This window comes from Vespula vulgaris, chromosome 2 (genome assembly GCF_905475345.1).
Source record: "Vespula vulgaris chromosome 2, iyVesVulg1.1, whole genome shotgun sequence".
Taxonomy (NCBI): Eukaryota; Metazoa; Arthropoda; class Insecta; order Hymenoptera; family Vespidae; genus Vespula; species Vespula vulgaris.
In genome coordinates this window covers 907,070-922,244 of record NC_066587.1, presented here as the reverse complement: position 1 = coordinate 922,244, position 15,175 = coordinate 907,070, and the positions used below count along the sequence as shown (strand labels likewise).

The following is a 15,175-nucleotide window of genomic DNA, read 5'->3' as shown; positions in this document are numbered from 1 at the left end:
TATTATATGATATTTACTTTTATTATTTCCAAATTAAGAGTAGTACTTATATGTTGCATATGTCACCATAGATGGCAGTAGTGTTTTGTTAAAAATTCTTTTTTTATTACAAAACAAAATGCAAATGAAAGATTCTTTTAATCTATTATTTATCACTTGATCATAAAATTAAAAAAAGATACTTCACGATATATCTAATTTTGTATAGTTATTTTTATATAATCCCTAGAATAAAAAACTGTAGCATAGAGTGGTAACATTGACTCCATATGTATACACATACACACACACATATATATATGCATTCATATATGAATTTTAAGAGGCGGTGATCCAAATCTAGATCTTTTTTATAACCTCCGAAGATCGTATAAATATTTATTATTCAGTAAATTATTTTATTTCCTACTTAATTGAAATGAGGTTTGCATTCCATAGACTTTTTAATTCCAAAATGCTTCACAATTTAAGGTCGGTAATAGAATAATTAGAAAAAAAGAATGAAATATTAAAGAAAATGTATAATAATTTTAATAACAATTAATTATATATAATAAATTTGATACATCTGAAATACTTTATGTAATATGTAATCATGAAAACGTTTTCTTGTTATTTTTTCATAGAAGTTTACATGTTTCGCAAAATGTAAGAAGAGAAGCTTACGATGGGCCAGGGAAAACAACAGTGACAATACTCAATAAAAATGAAACCTCTTTACTGTTAATAAACAGTTATAATCAAGTATGTTCATTAATTTTCAATTATTATATTTTATATATGATATAAAAGATATGTTTTTTTTTTCTTTAAATAGGCAGGATTCACCTTAAACAACGGTCTCAAAATGGTCGGACCTATGGTTTTATTTTCCAAATCGTTATTATTTTGGAATGTCGCATCTGCAAAGGATATAAACAAAGATTCTCTCGTATTGTTTAGCGTATTAGAACCAAAATTAGATTTATTAATAATTGGATTAGAGGAAGATTACGAGTATGAATTTATTGCCAATCTTAAAAAAATCATAAAAGATTTGGGTATAAACAGTGAAATTTTGCCAGTAGATCAAGCGTGTAGCATATTCAACTTTGTTAACTTAGAAAATAGATATATTGCTGCAGCTTTGATTCCACCTAAAAGGAATCCTTTATTTTCTTCGTTTACTATAAAAAAATCTAATAAAAAGAATCCAGTAACGCAATCGGAAAGTGATTAAACGATATAAAATTATAAGTTACAGTTGATATTATTTTAGAGTCATTAAGTTAAGCGAAGAAGTATGAATGTATGGTATATTCACAAGTTTAGTCGTGAGATACTTTTTGTTACAAATGATGTGTGTATTAAATGACGTTACATAGAAAACAACAATTGTCTCTATAAAATGAAAAAGAAAAGAAACTTGTCTTATTGTAGAAAAAGATCTTATTGTAACAGAAACATGTAAATGAAAATATATACGAGACAAGATAGTAAATTAATTAAAATCTTTACAAAAGAGAATATAATAAAATAATTAGTTATAACAACAATAATAACGACAACAACAACAACAACAACAACAACAATAATAATAACAATAAAATAATAATATAAAATCCAAGATTTATGAAATATTATTACATGAAAGATGGAACAAAGTTTTCCAAGATTTCAAATCGCCACTTGATGTGAGGTAGTACCGAAAAGATATAGCAGATGGCGTTGGGAAAAGGAGCAAGAAGAATGCGATAAGGAATAGTCGATTCTATATATCTCGATAAATTTCATGAACGTAGAAAGAGATATGGCTGTCAACGCGGAAATCGGCGAACCTTAAAAGTCGAGGAGGCGTCGCACTTAAACGAAAACTCGGAATGCCAGTCGTGGTCGTTCCGGTAATGTCTTAAACTTTCGTCCGATCACGAAAAGGTACATATTGAGAAAAAAGAGAAAGGTAATTCGAGCGTTCGAAACACATAAACGGTTTAATATGAATAGTAGTCAACATGGTAGAGGTAACATTTTTGCTTCGTAATAATAAAAAGTGTATTTAGTAGGTGAGTGTGACGAGGAGAGCGTTAGATATCGATAGAAAATCTCGATTATTATATATTTCGGTGATTGATGGGGAGGAAAGAAACTAAGGGGAAAGAAAAAGAAAAAGAAAAAAAAATAAGAAAAAAGAATTAAAAAAAAAAAAAAAAGAAAGAAAGCAAGCAAGCAAGCAAGATAGAAAAAGAGAAAAAAAGAAAAGAATAGGATTTCATTTTTATTACGAAATTAAATCAAAATGGAAATATTAGGACGAGAAGATCCTTTTTCTGGAGGAGTCTGCTCGAGATTTGTCGAGACGATGATGACGTCACACGTTCTCTTCCTCTTTTCACTTCCACCTCTCTTTCTCTGTCTCTGTCTGTCTCTCTTTCTCTTTCCGTTTCTCTCTCTCTCTCTCTCTCTCTCTCTCTCTCTCTCTCTCTGTCTCGTTTGCGACAGGGCATAGGCGACGTCGTGACGCGTCGCCGCGTCTCGAGTGCTTTCGGTTTTTTTTAAGAGAGAACTTCGTAACGTATCGTAGGAGAACGGTTTCGTAGGAGCGAGATTTAGACGGTAGGAAGAAAGAAAGAAAGAAAAAAAGAAAGAGGAGAGAGAGAGAGACGTACGAACGAACGAACGAACGAACGAAAGAAAATAAAAGAAAAGAAAGGAAAATGGAAGTCGTTCTTGGTCGATACTATATTTGAAGTATAAAACGAGTGTGGCGAAGCGTCGATCGAAAAAGATTTTCTTCTGGTTAGAACGGACGTTCGCAACGTTCCTACTAGATCCGTGAGTATTTTCATTATCTCTGCTCGCGTTATATAGAGAAGAATTTTTTTTCTGGTAGAGAAGGAAAGAAAAAAAAAAAAGAAAGAAAAGAAAAGAAAGAAAGAAAGAAAAAAAAACTATTCGTCAAATGGTGCATCTCTATCGTCGTCAACTTTGCGTTGTGTGTCGTGTGGACTTGGGGCGACACCGATTACGACCGAGAGAGAGAGAGAGAGAGGGAAATAGTGTCTTCTTCTTTTCTCTTGAAATTCCGAAATATTAAATTGGTCGATTTTCAAACTTATACGTATGTTCGTCACGAAGGACATTCAATGAAAAGGACGAAAAACAACGAACGTGTGTTTCAAATTAATACGTTAAAAACAAAAAAGAAAATAAATCAAACAAAATATCTCGCGAGTAACGTGTGTGCGCGCGCGCGCGCGTATGTGTGTGTGGTGTGTGTATTATATATATGCGTGTTTCACTCAAAACGCCATCATCTACTATCTTCGTTTAATATCTTTTGAAATTTTTGTATTATATTTTTGTCGATCTCTGTGTGTGTATGTGTCTGTGTGTGTGTGGGTTTTCTTGCGTTGTTTTTAATCGTAACATATGATATATTTTTATTTGGAATTTTCGATGAAAATAATTTTCTTCTTTCTTTCGACGATTTCACATTTTAGTAATTCTTTCTCTCTCCCTCTCTCTCTTTCTTTCTCTCTCTTTCTTTCTCGAGTGATACGCATTTCGTGTTTCGAATAATAATAGGTTTTAGAGGAGGTAGGAGTTGGTTAGGCACATATCGTAAGAGGTAGAAGTAAAGATCGATTACATTTGCTCTATGCGAACGGTACGACTGCGTGATAGAAATGATATGGAAGCTTGCTATTAAAGATTTGCTTTCGATGTACCCTCGTAATCTCATTTATATCCTGTGTTGTATATTCGACTAGTTCCGAACGGTTTTATAGGTTAACTTTTCTCGAACGGTTACGTTTTACACGAACGACTAAAAGAAAACTTGTTGAGTAATAATAGTATCGTGTAAATTAAAAATCAATTGAAAAGTTCGAATTTTAAACTGTAACATTATTATTATTATTGTCGTTATTATTATTGTTATTGTTATTATTGTTATTATAGACGCAATTGTGACGTGAATACGTTTTATAGGTTATCTTTTCTCGAATGTTAAGAGTTCGTAAAATAGGAAGAAAGTATCGAATGAAATGAACTTGTTAGTTGTTAGTAATTTAAAAAAAAAAAAAAAAGAAAGAAAGAAAAGAAAGAGAAAAACAAAATGCACGATCTTCGAGTTGACAGTTATAAGATATATGAAAGAGTTTGCAACATCGTAATATTCGAGTGGATTCGTTTTCTAGGTTATTTTTTCTCAAACGGTTCAAAGTTGTAAGAACATGAAAACTTGTCGAATAAAAATGTTGCGTGATTAAAAACATAATGCACAATTTTCGAGTTGGAAGATATAAAATTTATGAAAAAGTTGATAATATAACGTTTGCTTTGTAGGTTATCTTTTCTGAAACGTTGAAGGAAAGTGGACGATAACAAAACGTTTTCAATAAAAACATTGTGTTAAATTAAAAAATAACAAAAATATTTTGATATAGAAATACGAAAATTTATGAAAAAGCCTGTAGTGCTACGATAATCCTTGGTATAAAGTCAAAGTCGTTGTTCAGAATAGATAAATAGATAGATATATACATATATATATATACACACACACACACACAACGTACGATGTACGAACGTACTTACGTCGACGTACATACCGGTGTGTCGCATTGCCACGTGCACGACGTGCCGATTGGACGATGAGAATGTAAATATCAGTTGGTGCTGAGTTAACCGGTCGAACGGACACGTTTCGTTTCAGAATCATTTCGTGTTTCTCTTCGAGAAACTTTCGTACATAGTTTAGTACATAAAAAAAGAAATTAGTTCGATCTTCTTTCTGAACTTTTCTTGTGTATGTATATATATCATATATTAGTATATATATATATATATATATATATATATATCATACATATTAATTCATGTTAGTATATAAAAAAAAATTAATTGGATTCTTTCGTTGGACTTTTGTTGTGTGTGTGTTGTACGCATGTATTGTGTGTGTGTGTGTGTGTGTACTTGACGCGTTCGTATGTGTACGTACATCCGCGTACCTTGGATCGATACCGTAAATCGTGCATATTACAAATGCGGATGAACCTTAAACGTTAAAGCGTTAAATATGGAGTCAACAAATATTTTTACTAGTTTGTTTTCGTTATAACTTTGTCTTCGTTTTTTTTTTTTTCGAAGGATCTTTATATATTCATATATTTGTTATTATTTCGTGTTTAAATTTTCAAAGAACAGTGGAACGTATGGAGGACGGTCTTAGGAAATTGATTACGTAATCCCAATTATAATCCGCCATCTTACATAATAGTATTATTCTACTCGAAGCCGCCATTGATTTTTTCCCCTCCCCCATTCCTCTTTTTATTCATTTAATCCCATATTCTAATTACATTAAGTTTGGATTCGTTTAAAAACTGTCGCGTATTAGAAACGTGTTAGAAATTAACTTGCTAAAGAATTTACAGATAATATATTACTTGTGCTTATCTTTTATATATATATATATATGTATATACAAATTATTGATTTCTTTGACGAAATTATATGAAATCAATTCAGGAGGAATTATAAATGATAAATAAAAAAAAGAGCATTGTGGTTGATGGCACGCAGATATATATCAATCGAGATATACTACGTTTATCTAGAGTTCACGATTCATGTAGAATTTTATTGAGCGACTATAATTACTTTTAGCAAGGAAATAATTGGTTTATAAAGAGTTTTGTTGGATAATTATAGTCACTTATAATATACAGTATGGAGCGAATGTTCAACGTTGAATGACTCATCTTTAATATACAATATACAGTTTAATGTTGGATGACTATAATCATATTCAATATACGGTATACAGTTCAACTACAGTTATCGACTATAGTCATCTTTAGTATACAGTGTATAGCGGTGAGTGTTCAACGTTGAATAAGTTTGATATACAGTATATTAAACATTGGATGACTATAGTCATCAGATGATTTAGTATACGATATACAGTCAAATATTGGATGACTATGGTTATCCTTAGCTTGGACCAGGAGTTAAGTGTTAATTTAACGAAAATATGTTTTATCATAGAGAGCGAAGAAAGAAGGAGAGGAAGAGGAAGAAAAGAAAGCAAAGATAGCAAAGTGCAATGTCGTATCACCGCGGGGGTCAAACAGGCTCCGTAGCCGTGTCTTACAGTACCAGCCCAATGGCACCGCATTCACCTAGCAGGCGATATTCGAGTGGCTCAGCGTCTTCGAGTACAACAACATCCGGTGTTGGAGGTGGTGGTGGCGGTGGTGTTGGTGGTGGTGGTGGTGGTGGCGGTGGTAGTAGTGGTAGTGGAGGTGGTGGTAGTGGTAGTGGTGGTGTTGGTAGTGTTGGAGGAGGTGCTAGTAGCAGCAGTACCGGTAGTGGAGGGAGCAGTGGTTCAACGTCCAAGTACAATTACACCTCAAGAGGTACCCCATCGTCGCTTCGAGACCGTTCGAGCATTTTTCCATCATCTCCATCATCGACGATTCCTAGTCTTCGTTCCAGCTACGTCTCTGATTGCAGAAGATCTTATTGCCAAACTGGAAGGTAAGCTGTCGTTTGCGTTCTCCAATATGGCGTCGAGAGATACCAAGGAAAGTTGGACTCTATCCAATCGCGTCGTCGTACTTTTCTATTTATTTACATATTTGCTTGATTTTATCTTTCCTTTTTGATTTAACGCGATCGAAAAACACTTTATTAAACCAACGAGTTTTGTTAGGATCGTATATATTTCGCAAGTGTATCTCTTCAAGTAATCGTACTCGGTATAATGCGACCAAGCCGTAATCGTCATTGTAGTCGATAATAAAGTCTAATGAGTTGCTAACGTGTTGATAACAAGAAAAGGAAAAATCATCCTATTAATTAGAATAGAATGACGAAGGATCATTGTTTGGTATTAACAATGTTGAGAAAAAGTGTTTGTCGGTCAGCGATTCCTTTCGATATTTTTCCTTCTCACGATTTTTTTTTCTTTTCTTTTTTTTTAATTTTCTCGCGGATTTTTTCGCGGGATTTAATCGGTGAATCTAAAGATAGAAAAATTTAGTACTGGCGATGGAGCGGGAGAAAGGGGGCAAGCTTATGCAAAGGAAAAAAAGGGGAAAAAAGGAAAAGAAAAAACAAAAAAAAAAAAAAAAACAAAAAAAAACAAAAGCGCTTGTGAAACACGACTTGTTATACCGCGCTTGTTAAAATCGTTTCTACTCGATCGGCCCGCAGTTACTACTCATCGGCTACGACCAGCAGCCTCCGCAGGAGCTACTTGTCAGAGTACAGCCGTCCTCAGTGCTCACCCTCAAGGTGAGAGTTTGCACGTGGCGGTGTCAGTAAGCAGCGTTCATCCTAAGAATCGCCATTTAATTTTTGTTCGTACCTCATCTAACACGCACTTCGAATAACTCGTTCACGACGTAAACCTATTCGTTTGTATTTTATTTTATTTGTGTATTTTACTTTACATTATTTTTAATTTTTTTTGTTGAAAAAGTGGAGCTCACGTAGACATAAGCGACTGATCGAATCGACTCGATCGACCTTGAAATTCCGATCGAATCAATGGTCGATCATACGCTTGCACCTTTGCTTTAGAAATTCGAACGTTCAAGGTAAAGAACGATAGTTGTTAGCGAAAGGTTAAATGCATGAAACTTTGTATCACTTTTTGCCACGAGTTTTGTGTGACTACATTTTTGAACTGTATATCATTAAATATTTCACATAGACATACGCATAGACGAATAGATAGTTGGAGTACATCGTTGGTATATGCTATCTTTGTGCGAATACTCACGAATATATATATGTATGTATGTATGTATACATACATTCGTTCGCATATAAGCAATCGTTGGCCAGAGGCCACGAGCGAATAAAGGAACGCGTACGTTCGTAATATTAAGATCGGACAAATATTACAGGTCCGTCTCGTCTTCGTACGGCGGCGATACAAGTGGCATCGGTGGAAGCGTCTGTAGTACTCTGGCAAACGGCATCAGTAGCATCGGTTCCAGCGGGCGATACACATCGTCGACGTCATCTTCCTATCTGTCATCTTCTACCGCTTCCTCGAGGGATCGTACCTTGGATTCGTCTGCGTTACGTCGAGACGTTAACACGGATATCATCGGCAGGTGTTCGCCATTGGTTTACGTACCTAGCGTCGTTCGCCATTCTTCTCAGAGTGGTACTCATCGTTGGAAGCAACATCAACATCAGCAGCAGCAGCAGCAGCAACATTCGAAGGCAACGACGACAGGAGGTGGCTCGACTTTGAACGAATTGATCGGAGGAGAGGAACGCGAAGGAAAACGAACGGGAAGTGTACGTCCCGAATCTTCGCTCTCCTCGTCTTCCTCGTCGTCATCGTCGTCCGCCATCACAGGTGGTGGGCTTTGGTCGAGGTCTAAGGGGAGGCCATTTACCGCCGGCAGCACGGTGCTCACCACCGGTACGGGGCATGCACGCGCCCACAGCGCAACATCGTCCGTCGAGGTAACGATCGCCGGTCATCGGACTGACGAGGACGATGACGACGATATCGACGAAGACGACGACGACGACGACGACGACGACGACAACGACAACGACGACGACGACGACGACGAGGAAGACGATGGCGACGTCAACGACGATAACGATTACGTGAACGACGAGGACGAGGACGAGGACGAGACTAACGAGCGCGATAACGACGACGACGACAACAACGAGGACGACGAGGACGACGACGTTGACGCGGCCATTGGCCCTTCCAATGTAAACGACGACGACGACGACGACGAGGACGACGATCGACGAAACGACAATAACAACAATAACGCCAACGGCAATCTCGACGGCAGCAGCAACAGGAATAATACTAGCAGCAATTCGGGCTCCAACGAGGAGGACGGCTACGTCTACGAGCAGCTAGATTATAACGACGATCCGCGGCGCGACGATGACGACGCGGATAACAATCGTATCAACCGCCATCACCACCAACGCGCCCGTCGTTCGGTCAGCAACAAACAACGTATCTCCGTTTCCCCGACGGCCGAACGTAATGTCGCGGCCACCATAGCTGCCGCCATTGTTGCTGCCGTTAGACCGCGTAACGAGGGTGGTGGTGCTGGCGGTGGTTTGATTCCTGTTAATCTTGACCTGCTAACTAATCTCGCTAATACTAATCCAAATAATACCACCGAGCATTTGATCGATAACGACGAGCAGAGTAGTCAACGCAATTCCTCGCTCCAGTCGGACGATTTTGAGATCGACGATAACGAGGTAATACGTGGGGTCAACGAGGTTGCCTCGATCGAGCCGGTCGATACTTATCGTCGGAATGCTCTTTCCTCTGGAAATCACGACTTATTGGACGGTCTCAGTACCAAAAGCAACTCGCCCGTTAATCCATTCGATATCGAGGAAAATGACTTTGAGGTCAGGACTTTGTATACCGTACTTCAGAACGGTCTATCGGGAAGAACGTCCGATGACCATTCCGACGATCCGTCCGTACCTTCGACGTCCAGCCGGCAGGAAGGACATTTCTCTGGAATCGACGGAAACACGGGAGCATCCGCTAGTGGTCTTACATCTTCCCCTGCAACACCTAACACGAGACAGCAAAGTCTCTATCGCGCTGGCAACGAGCAGTTCGTGAGTGTCGTTTTGATAATATCAAAGCTATCTACGTCGCTTCTCTATGGATCAAATTTGTTAAAGGAGGAAAAGTTGAAACCCTCCTTTTATTATCGGTTGGTATTGTCCTCTTAACCCTTTGTGTTTTGCTTTTCCTCCTCTCTCTCTCTCTCTCTCTCTCTCTCTTTTCTCTGTCTATTTTTTTTCCGTCTCTCTTACTCTTACCATTAATCGTACGACATTACATAAAAATATACGCGAATTCGTCGAACGACGTTCGCCAAGGCTCGAACGATGTAACTGAACCGGACGTAAAGAATATTTTTATTGACCGTATTGTACAAGTATCGATACAAATTTCTTACTACGGATACTCTCGATCGTTACGTAAGATAGTTCTATGTTGTGCAAGTCAGTCCGTCCTCTCCACCACGCGTCACCATCGTGTGCCGTATTACGTTGTTGTTGCTGTTGTTGTTGTTCTACCAGCTGCTACCTAACAAATATCAACCAGCTATCTTAACTTCGATCATTAACGATGTACTTCAAAGCCTTTAGTATGTAACATGTTCGTTTAAAACAAATCGATGAAACCTTTTATAAACTTTTATTTCTTCAATTTATCTTCCTTCTATATCTTTTCAATTCTATATCTTCTCCATTAAGATTCTCAACCTGTTGTCTTTAAATTGCGAGGGAAAGAGAGAAAGAATAAGATTCGATGGCTAGAAGAAAGAGGGCGTAGCTCGAAAAGTATATTCACTTTGATTACCTCGTTCCAAAGGTGTTACGAAACTTGCACGTTTACTACTGGGTCCAAGTCACCAACTAGAGACTCTCATCCGCTAACCGTGAGCACCTCCGACTTTTATTTATAGATCGGAGCTCCCTTGCTACTTCTCTCTCTCTCTCTCTCTCTCTCTCTCTCTTTAAAAAAAAAGAGTTGCCAAGTAGAAACGTGCAATCGCGTATCATTCTCAAAGTGCTATTCGCGTTTGTTTAACCGTCCGTTTCATTGTCACTCGCGATCTTGAATATTGATTTGATCACGATGAAAAAAAAAATAATAATAATATAAGAAAACAAAGACCTCTTCGTTAGATTTTTTTTTTTCTTTTCTTTTTATTTTCTTTTTTGTGACATCTCGAGGAAGGTAGCCGAAAAACTAGACAGTTGAAATTTTTCCACTTAGAGAGATAAGTCCGAGTACGTCTTTCTTAAAAATGAAGGTCACCATTTTCTTCTCGAAAACTCTCGTCGATCGCAACGACTCGAAGATAATCTTTAATTTCGTTAAATATCTATACAGATCCAATTCTTCGAATTTGTTTGATAACTCGTAAAATATATATCGTTTTTTGATAAATTCTCATTATCAGGTAATACGTATATATATATATTTTTTTTTTGATATCGCGATTGAAAATATATTTTTCTCGAAAGTGTAACTTTATATTCGCGTAAACTGGCTTACTTGTTAATAATCGGTTGGGTTTTGTGGTGTGCCTGGACGTTGATAGCACTAGTCTCTGTTTATGCATTTTTATTAGGCATCGTCGAGCCTTTGGCAACGCAAAAACGTACAAACACTTATGTTCGTATGACAACGAATAAAGTTGGTAATACGATATCTTCAAATGCCATTATATTTCCACTAGAGGTTAATCTTAAGGTAAGAGAATATATATATATATATATATATATATAGTTTGTCCTTTGTTCGTTTAAAATTTTTTATTTCTTTTTTATATAAATATATATATATATAAAAAGTTCTTTTTTTATTTCTTATCGTTTTTTATTTCGCTCCTTTATGTTGCACAACTTTGTATTAGGGAACGTATCGTTATGTCCAGTGATTAGAAAAAAAAAAAAAAAAAAAGAAAAAAAAATATGACGTAACAAAAAATGTCAGTATTCATAAGCAATTTAGTAAAGAGAGAGTACGTTATTATCTGATGCAAGGTTGTAAGTGGATTTTGTGTGATAAATTGCCCTATGGACTAATCCACTGTACATTGTGATAATTCTTTTCGTCATCGCCGTGCAATGTCTTTTTAGGATATATCTCGTGTTCAGATCGTTATAGGATATATAATAATATCAATTAGTAGTAATGACAAGTAACGTCGTTCAATTAAAAACGTCATGTTATTTTTCTAGGAGGGAAGTCCAACCAACAGACCGGTGCGTAATCCATTCCAAGCTCATCGGGACGAAAGATGTGGCTTAAACGGTTTGCGAAATATCGGAAATACAGTGAGTAATAATATTTGAATGAATAAAACGTTTAACAAATGTCATGTACAAAGTTAATAATTCTATTTGTTTCTTTCTTTCTTTTTTTCTTTTTTCTTTCTTCTTTTTTTTTCCTTCTCTCTCTCTCTCTCTCTCTCTCTCTCCTTCTCCCCTCTCTCTCTCTCTCTCTCTCTCTATCTCTCTCTCTTTCTATACAGTGTTTCATGAACAGCGTGATCCAGTGTCTGAGCAATACCAGACCACTTTTAGAATACGTGACGAACGAACATTACTTGGTCGACATAAACACTACAACGTCGAGTATGAAAGGTGCTTTGATAAAGGCGTTCAGCCAAGTAATACAAGAATTGTGGCAAGTTGACGGGGATCACGTGGTCAATACATCAGCATTAAAGTCTCAGATACAAAGATTTACGCCACGATTCATGGGTTATAGTCAGCAAGATGCTCAAGAGTTCCTCAGGTATTTGTTGGAGGGATTGCACGAGGATGTTAATAGGATCACCATTAAACCACAGCCGATTCATACGGATATACCTGATATGTATACGTAAGAAAATTCGTATATAAATATGTATATATGTATATATTTGTTTTCTATAAAATAAATAAAAATTTATTATATTATTATTATATACAAATTCTCTTTCTAACGATAATCTTTAAACAGGGATAGCGAAAAGGCAGCAGAAAGTTGGAAACGTTATCTACGCAGCGAAGACAGCATGATAGTCGATTTATTTGTTGGACAATTAAGATCGTCCTTACGATGTACATTCTGCGATCACGTATCGGTAACGTTGGATCCTTTTTGGGATTTAAGTTTACCGATTCCAGCTAGAAGTGGCACAGTCAAGCTCAGCCAATGTTTGGAACATTTTACGCGTGAAGAGGTTCTCGATGGCGACGAGAAACCAACGTGCTCGAAATGTCAGATGAGGAGAAAGTGTACCAAGAGCTTCGGCATACAAAAATTTCCTAAAATTCTTGTTATTCGTATCCTTTTTTTTCCATACGACGACAAATTACGTTTCATTTGTAAAACATTTTTATCGTTTCTTTTCTTCTATTTATTTATTTATTTATTTATTTATTTATTTATTTTTCTTTCTTTCTTTCTCTTTAATTTTTTCTTGGATATTATTACAGGGCGAGCCAAAAGTTTCTCTCGAGACTTCTCCGATTCGAAATTAAAAGACGCTCTTAGAAAATTTCATTGATCGCATCTAAGAACTTTTGGAAGCCCAACGTGCATACATACATATATACATATACATACATACATATATATATATATATACATATATATATGCACGATTAAATCCATAATTTATATACATATTATAAATTTTGTTTTGTCGACCTAAATAATTTTTTACCTTAACATACGTTTCTACGGATAGATTTGAAACGCTTTTCGCCGATGGAACGATTTCGTGGCAAGCTGAACGTAATGGTTGACTTTCCATTGATGGACTTGGATCTCAGTGCCTTTGCCGCTCCAAGAGTACCGGGTTGCACGTACAATCTTTACGGTGTCGCCAATCATTCCGGTACAACTTATTCCGGTCATTACACGGCGTATTGCAAACATCCGTACTCAGGAGAGTGGCACGAGTATAACGACAGCCATATTTCGGGGATACCAGCTAAATCGGTTGTTTCCAGCGAAGCCTATGTATTATTTTACGAACAGCAGCCCCATAGTTCTCATTTGTAACCTCACGCCATGTTTGATCAGCGACCATCTTGCCTCTTGATATATTATGTACTAGGCTCGGTCCAGCCTCTAGCAATACTCTTCTATCGTGTGTGCGGTATTCAAAAGCGAATATTAAATAATAAACTGGACGACAAGGACGGGTCACTTTACTCAGGAACGTAGCGTATTTCGCGCGACGTCTGTGACGAAAGCCTCTCTATTGTTCTTTTTCTTCTTTTTCTTTTTCTTTTTTCTTCTTCTTCTCCTCTTCTTCCTCTTCTTCTTCATCTTCCTCTTCTTCTTCTTCTTCTTCTACTTCTACTTCTTCCTCCTCTTCCTCTTTATTTTATTTTTTTCTTGACGATTCATTTTTTTTTTTTTTTAATTTTTTGCTGCTCTTGCGCGTTTTTTCTTTTTCTTTTTTTCCTTCCCCTCTGGAATTTTATTTTCGACGAAATGGAACGAGTTGAGTTGAGTTTAATCGACTTGGTAAAAAAAAAAAAAGAATGAAAGAAAGAGGAAAAAAAAAGACCCACACAACACTCTCTCACGCTTTAAAATCTCGTCATCCATCATCAAGCCGCTTCAAATAAAGTATTCCGAGATTTGTTCTTGAGACTATGCTTCTTTCGGGTAGCGATATGTATATGTATATATATATCTATGTATGTACATGTATATATATATATGTATAGCGCACAACAAAAATATAAGGAAAATAAGGAAATGCGTAGACGAGAATCCAAAAAGGGTGTGCGTGTGTGTATGTGTATGTGTGTATCAGCTATGGTGACCATGTTTCATAGAAATTATATTTTTAGGGCTATCATTACGAACACCTAGCGAATTTTGCGAGCAAAAATGCAATTATTGTCATTATTATTATTATTATTATTATTATTATTATTATTATTATTATTATTGTTATTATTATTATATTATTAGTAGAATCGATCTTGAAATCTCGGCTCGAGAACGGAATCAATGATTAAAATCAATGTTTTATGAAATATTTTTACGAGAAGAGGAAAAAAGAAAGAAAGAAAGAAAGAAAGGACAACGTAATCATGATTTATAGATGTTTGTTGATGGTGAACCATAGGCCATGATGATGCTTTGTCGTCGCCAAAGTTTAAAAGCGCGCGCATTGTACAATCGGGTGTGTTTCTAAGTTACTTTTTAATCGACGATGATAGTAACTATTTGTCTCTTGATCTATTTTTTTTTTGTTTTTAAACACCCATGTACATTTGATTAATAATCAATGACCATATTTACATATTTTGTAACATATATTTTGTGTGTTAACGGTCATCACAATCTCAAGAAGAATTATTTATTTAATTATTTATGAAGAGAAACGAGAGAGAACTATGAAAATAATATATGGACGAGAATATGTATATATACATATATATATATATTATATATAATATGTGTATATATATATATATTACACACATTAATATTATTATTATATTATTATTATATTATTAATTTTATTATTATTATTATTATTATTATTATTATTATTATTATTATTATTATTATTATTATTATTATTAATATTATTATTATACTACATACCAATAAATGGGGTAAGGAGGG

At 35.8% G+C, this 15,175-nt stretch overlaps 2 protein-coding genes and 1 long non-coding RNA gene across 8 annotated transcripts; 2 read left to right on the top strand and 1 right to left on the bottom strand.

The window, feature by feature from the left end:
- Window positions 1-298: 298 nt before the first annotated feature.
- Window positions 299-1,606, top strand: LOC127061819 (NADH dehydrogenase [ubiquinone] 1 alpha subcomplex assembly factor 3). The gene is made up of 3 exons (XM_050989203.1): window positions 299-471; window positions 627-744; window positions 818-1,606. Exons 1-3 carry the CDS (start codon window positions 419-421, stop codon window positions 1,217-1,219), a joined length of 573 nt encoding a protein of 190 aa, XP_050845160.1. The 5' UTR covers window positions 299-418; the 3' UTR covers window positions 1,220-1,606.
- Window positions 1,607-1,752: 146 nt separating this feature from the next.
- Window positions 1,753-14,074, top strand: LOC127061816 (putative uncharacterized protein DDB_G0277255). Of its 6 annotated transcripts, none has more exons than XM_050989192.1 (8): window positions 1,753-1,914; window positions 6,031-6,522; window positions 7,201-7,281; window positions 7,899-9,624; window positions 11,770-11,865; window positions 12,063-12,415; window positions 12,536-12,861; window positions 13,269-14,074. In XM_050989192.1, exons 2-8 carry the CDS (start codon window positions 6,089-6,091, stop codon window positions 13,583-13,585), a joined length of 3,333 nt encoding a protein of 1,110 aa, XP_050845149.1. In that variant the 5' UTR covers window positions 1,753-1,914; window positions 6,031-6,088; the 3' UTR covers window positions 13,586-14,074. The 6 variants fall into 6 exon arrangements, with proteins under 6 accessions (XP_050845149.1, XP_050845151.1, XP_050845148.1 ...); XM_050989194.1 differs by having other exon boundaries at window positions 1,785-1,939; XM_050989191.1 differs by lacking the exon at window positions 1,753-1,914 and adding an exon at window positions 1,949-2,811.
- On the bottom strand, window positions 9,770-11,004 carry LOC127061821 (uncharacterized). The gene is made up of 2 exons (XR_007780965.1): window positions 10,201-11,004; window positions 9,770-10,102 (listed from the first exon to the last, which is right to left on the bottom strand). It is a non-coding gene; the product is annotated as an uncharacterized LOC127061821 (long non-coding RNA).
- Window positions 14,075-15,175: the final 1,101 nt, after the last annotated feature.

Excerpts from the sequence above, each read along its gene's own strand:
- LOC127061819 (XM_050989203.1), top strand. The coding sequence starts at position 419 with ATGAGGTTTGCATTCCATAGACTTTTTAATTCCAAAATGCTTCACAAT. Across the intron at positions 472-626 it reads AAAATGCTTCACAATTTAAG|AAGTTTACATGTTTCGCAAA; the intron begins GTCGGTAATAGA and ends ATTTTTTCATAG. Across the intron at positions 745-817 it reads TAATAAACAGTTATAATCAA|GCAGGATTCACCTTAAACAA; the intron begins GTATGTTCATTA and ends TTCTTTAAATAG.
- LOC127061816 (XM_050989192.1), top strand. The coding sequence starts at position 6,089 with ATGTCGTATCACCGCGGGGGTCAAACAGGCTCCGTAGCCGTGTCTTAC. Across the intron at positions 6,523-7,200 it reads TCTTATTGCCAAACTGGAAG|TTACTACTCATCGGCTACGA; the intron begins GTAAGCTGTCGT and ends ATCGGCCCGCAG. Across the intron at positions 9,625-11,769 it reads GCGCTGGCAACGAGCAGTTC|GAGGGAAGTCCAACCAACAG; the intron begins GTGAGTGTCGTT and ends TTATTTTTCTAG.